The sequence below is a fragment of the Otolemur garnettii genome, unplaced genomic scaffold (genome assembly GCF_000181295.1).
Source record: "Otolemur garnettii isolate 467f Iridium unplaced genomic scaffold, OtoGar3 scaffold00077, whole genome shotgun sequence".
NCBI lineage: Eukaryota > Metazoa > Chordata > Mammalia > Primates > Galagidae > Otolemur > Otolemur garnettii.
This window is the reverse complement of record NW_003852472.1, coordinates 2,335,306-2,339,563: the sequence shown is the minus strand read 5'-3', so window position 1 is coordinate 2,339,563 and position 4,258 is coordinate 2,335,306. Positions and strand designations below refer to the sequence as shown.

The 4,258-nt window shown below is 38.8% G+C and overlaps 1 protein-coding gene and 1 non-coding gene across 3 annotated transcripts in view; one reads left to right on the top strand and one right to left on the bottom strand.

Moving 5' to 3' along the window:
- The window catches only part of BAZ1B (bromodomain adjacent to zinc finger domain 1B), an 84,061-nt gene that overhangs the window by 32,347 nt on the left and 47,456 nt on the right, over positions 1–4,258 (top strand). For both annotated transcript variants that reach the window (XM_012807893.2, XM_012807894.2), the window contains exon 5: positions 2,167–2,288. In XM_012807893.2, coding sequence (XP_012663347.1) covers positions 2,167–2,288 — 122 coding nt within the window. The remainder of the gene's footprint in view (positions 1–2,166; positions 2,289–4,258) is intronic.
- LOC111726737 lies at positions 1,683–1,803 on the bottom strand. The gene has a single exon (XR_002774441.1). It is a non-coding gene; the product is annotated as a small nucleolar RNA SNORA32 (small nucleolar RNA).

Genomic DNA, 4,258 nt, shown 5'->3' with positions numbered 1-4,258 from the left:
ATTCTCTTACCTCAGCCTCTCAAGTAGCTGGGACTATAGGTGCCTACAATGATGCCCGGCTATTTTTTATTGCAGTTGTCATTGTTGTTTTAGTTGGCTCAGGCTGGGTTTGGACCTGCCAACTTTTGTGTATGTGGCTGGCGTCGTAACCACTGTGCTGAGCCTCTTTTTTTTTTTGGAGACAGTCTCAGGCTCTTGCCCTAGGTAGATTACCATGGCCTCACAGCACATGGCATCCTCAAACTCTTGGGCTTAAGTGATTCTCTTACCTCAGGCTCCCAAGTAGTTGGGGCTACAGGCACCAACCTCAGTACCCGGCTATTTTTGTCATTGTTGCAGTTGTCATTGTTGTTTGACAGGCCTGGGTCGAGTTCAAACCCGCTAGCCTCAGTGTATGTGGCTGGCGTCCTACCCACTGAGCTATGGGCACCGCCTCTTTATGTTTTTCAAACTATATATTGTCTTGTATCTCATCCATACCCATAGTTTACACTTTGACCTGTATATAGACTTATGATTTTTTTTTTTTTTTAAAGAGACAGAGTCTCACTTTATCACCCTTGGTAGAGTGCTGTGGTGTTACAGCTCACAGCAACCTCCAGCTTTGGGCTTAGGCTCCTGAGTAGCTAGGACTACAGGCGCCTGCCACAACGCCTGGCTATTTTTTTGTTGCAGTTTGGCTGGGGCAGGGTTCAAACAGGTCGCCCTTGGTATATGGGGCCAGCACCTACTCACTGAGCCACAGGCACCACCCTAGACTAATGATTCTTAAACCTAGGTCAGACTTCTTAACTCTAGAACTAATGCTCACTTGTGTATCTTCTGGGCAACTGAATTTCAACACACCTGAAGGTAAATTGATCTCACACTTTTTGTCTCATAAGACAAATAGGAACTCTGCTGTTTTCTCCACATCCTCTTAACTTGGCCCACCATTGGCTCAATTTCTAAGGCAGAAAACCTGGAAACCTTTAATATTCCCACATCTATTTGGTCACCAAATCTATCTTCTAAATATCTCTTGAGTTTCTTTCCTTCTTAGTTCTAGTTATGTGAATCTAGATGTTTAACATTGTAGCTTCTGATTTTGTTACCTTCAGTTTCACCTTCCCCTTTTTGAGACAGAGTCTTAACTATGTTGCCCTTGCCCTTGGTAGAGTGCCATGGCATCACAGCTCAGCAACCTCAAACTCTTGGGCTTAAGCAATTCTCTTGCCTCCAGCCTCCCAAGTATCTAGGACTACAGGTACCTGCCACAGTGCACAGCTACTTTTTGTTGCAGTTGTCATTATTGTTTACCTGGGTTCGAACTCGACAGCCTCAATACATGTGGCCGGTGTCGTCACTACTGTGCTATGGGCGCTGAGCCCGTTTTTTCATTTCTAACCGCTAAAATTTTCTTATTTTTATATTAGTGATCTTTCCAAAATGTGTATCTGGTTAGAAAAACCAAAAACTTTTCTGTGGTTTCTTAGTACTCACAAGACAAATTCCAATCTTGTTAAGTGGTATACCAGGCCCTTTATAAACCTAGCTTTGGCTTACTTTTTTTAATCTTTTTTTTTTTTTGGTCTGCTATAACATTTATTAGACAATCACAGTTACTTGCTTTGTATTTCCACTTGGACAGTGCTCACACATAGGCAATGGAGGTAAAATAATAGTCTAATAAAAGGTTAATAAAATGTCCCCAATAGGCTGAGTGCTAGCAGAGTAGCAGATAGAAAACCTAGTGGGAAATTTTTTTTATGGTTATGTCCTTAGCCATTGAGAACTGCATTCTAAAAACCTTGGTAATGGCCAGTATTTTAATCTTATTTTTGATTCAGCCAAACTTCATTGCTTGCAATCTGAACAACTCATATTCTTTCTAGGTCTTTCCTGCCTATCTTCTATACTAAGTTAGCAGTTCCTTCTCTATATTCTCATAGTATTTTTCCTTACCAATCTCTATTACATTATTTATCATATCATATTACAATTTTTTACTTGTTGACTCCCCCTATAAACTTTAGCTCTGTGAAGTTAAAAACATCATGATTCATCTTTGTGTTGTATCACCTAGTGCTTGGTGCAGAGTAACTGTTTAGTAAGATTATTGTTACTGATGAATGATTAGAATTAAAAGAACTATGTTTTTAATGAATTTTCTATTGATTTGACTAGATGACAGAGCACGTAGATCTCCACGAAAACTTCCTACTTCATTAAAAAAAGGAGAAAGGAAATGGGCTCCTCCAAAATTTCTGCCTCACAAATATGATGTGAAACTACAAAATGAAGATAAGGTTAGTTGGCAGTTTATATTAAGCCCCTTATATATATGTTTAAGAAAATACCATAGGTATCATAGGGTTGGTTTTCTTGGAGAAATGTGCTAAAGAAAAATGTAAATGAAAGTCTTTCTACAACAGATTCTGAATGTTTTTCTTTTTTTTTTGGGAAACAGTCTTATTCTGTCACCCTGGGATTGAGTGAATATGGGGGCATCATAGTTTACAGCAACCTCAACCTCTTGGGCTCAAGTCATCTTCTTGCCTCAGCCTCCTGAGTAGCTATGACTACTACAGGCAACTGCAACAATGCCCAGCTAGGTTTTTTTTTTTTTTGTATTTAGTAGAGACTGGGCCTTGCTTTGCTCAGCCTGGTTTTGAACTCCTGAGATCATGAGATCACCTGTGTTGGCCTCCCAGAATGCCAAGATTATAGACGTGAGCTCAGCCTTGAGTGGTTTTCTAATGGTAGCAATTATGACTTGAAGTTAAATTATATTTTCTTTCCTAGGGGATAGCATGCTTTTCCTTTTTTTAGTAGGAATTAATAGAGTGTAAGAGTAATTTACATTTAGTCGCAAACTCAGTTTGAAAAATGAGAACCTGTTCCCAGCAATTATGAACTTTCCAGGGAAATACTCTTCCCAATTAAAAGCTGAGCAATCATTTTTGTAATGTAATTAACCTTAGAAGTTGCATTAACTCTATAATTGGTGCTTTTACAAGAAGTCTTGTAAAGTTACAAGCTAATAACTCACAACAGTAAAGTATCCATAAATAATACATTTTGTTGATTGTAAAATATTCAGTTTTTGTATTTTTTTAATATTCAAAATGTTCATAATCAGGACTTGTCCTAAAATCAGTTGGCAAGATTTTCTTAACATAAGTGTTATGTAAATCTTAGGTTCTAAGAAATACGGTACTTTACTTTCAGGTACTCCCACCCCTGTATGTATAGAGTCTTACTACCTTTTTTTTTCCTTCTTGAGACAGTCTCACTTTGTTGCCCTCGGTAAGATTTCTTTTATATTTGAAAACTGGATTTTGTTAAGTACAATTTTTTACTGTAAACCCAGCAAGGTGTAGCTAGTTAAAACATACTAAGGAGTCTCAATGTCTTCTTTAGTTATCATTTGTATTCTTTTTTTTTTTTTTTGAGACAGAGCCTCAAACCCTGGGTAGAGTGCTGTGACATCACAGTTCACAGCAACCTCCAACTCCTGGGCTCAAGCGAGTCTCTTGCCTCAGCCTCCCAGGTAGCTGGGACCACAGGTGCCCGCCACAACACCTGGCTATTTTTTGGTTGCAGCCGTCATTGTTGTTTGGCAGGCCTGGGCTGGATTTGAACCTGCCATCTTAGGTGTATGTGGCTGGCACCTTAGCCACTTGAGCCACAGGCGCTGAGCCATCATTTGTATTCTTATTCATGAGTATGAACTGTTGTTCACAGATACTGAGCATTGGTTATGGAAAGTAGAAAGTACAAATGAGAAAAAAAGAAATGATACCTAATATCACTCTCTATGATAATTGGTGAATATAGATGTGGTTAGCGGTGGTTAACTCTTAAATGACCTTTATAAATAGGAATGTTGTTATTTTCTTTTTTCATTTACTATACAGTAAGCCTCTATAATGACATTAACTTTTTTTTCAAAGCAATATTTTCAAATTTAAGTGTGTATAACAGTCACTAGAGCTTATTAAATATGTACTGCCAGAGATTATTTACTTACTTATTTTTATTTTTGTTTTCGAGACAGAGTCTTAAGCTGTTGCTCTGGGTAGAGCACTGAGGCATCATAGCTCACAGCAACCTCAGACTCTTGGGCTTATGTGATTTTCTTGCCTCAGCCTCCCAAGTAGCTGGGATAATAGGTGCTTGCAACAACACCTGGCTGTTTTTTGGTTGTAGTTGTCATTGTTGTTTGGCAGGCTCCAGGCTGGATTTGAACCCATCAGCTCTGGTGTATGTGGCTGGA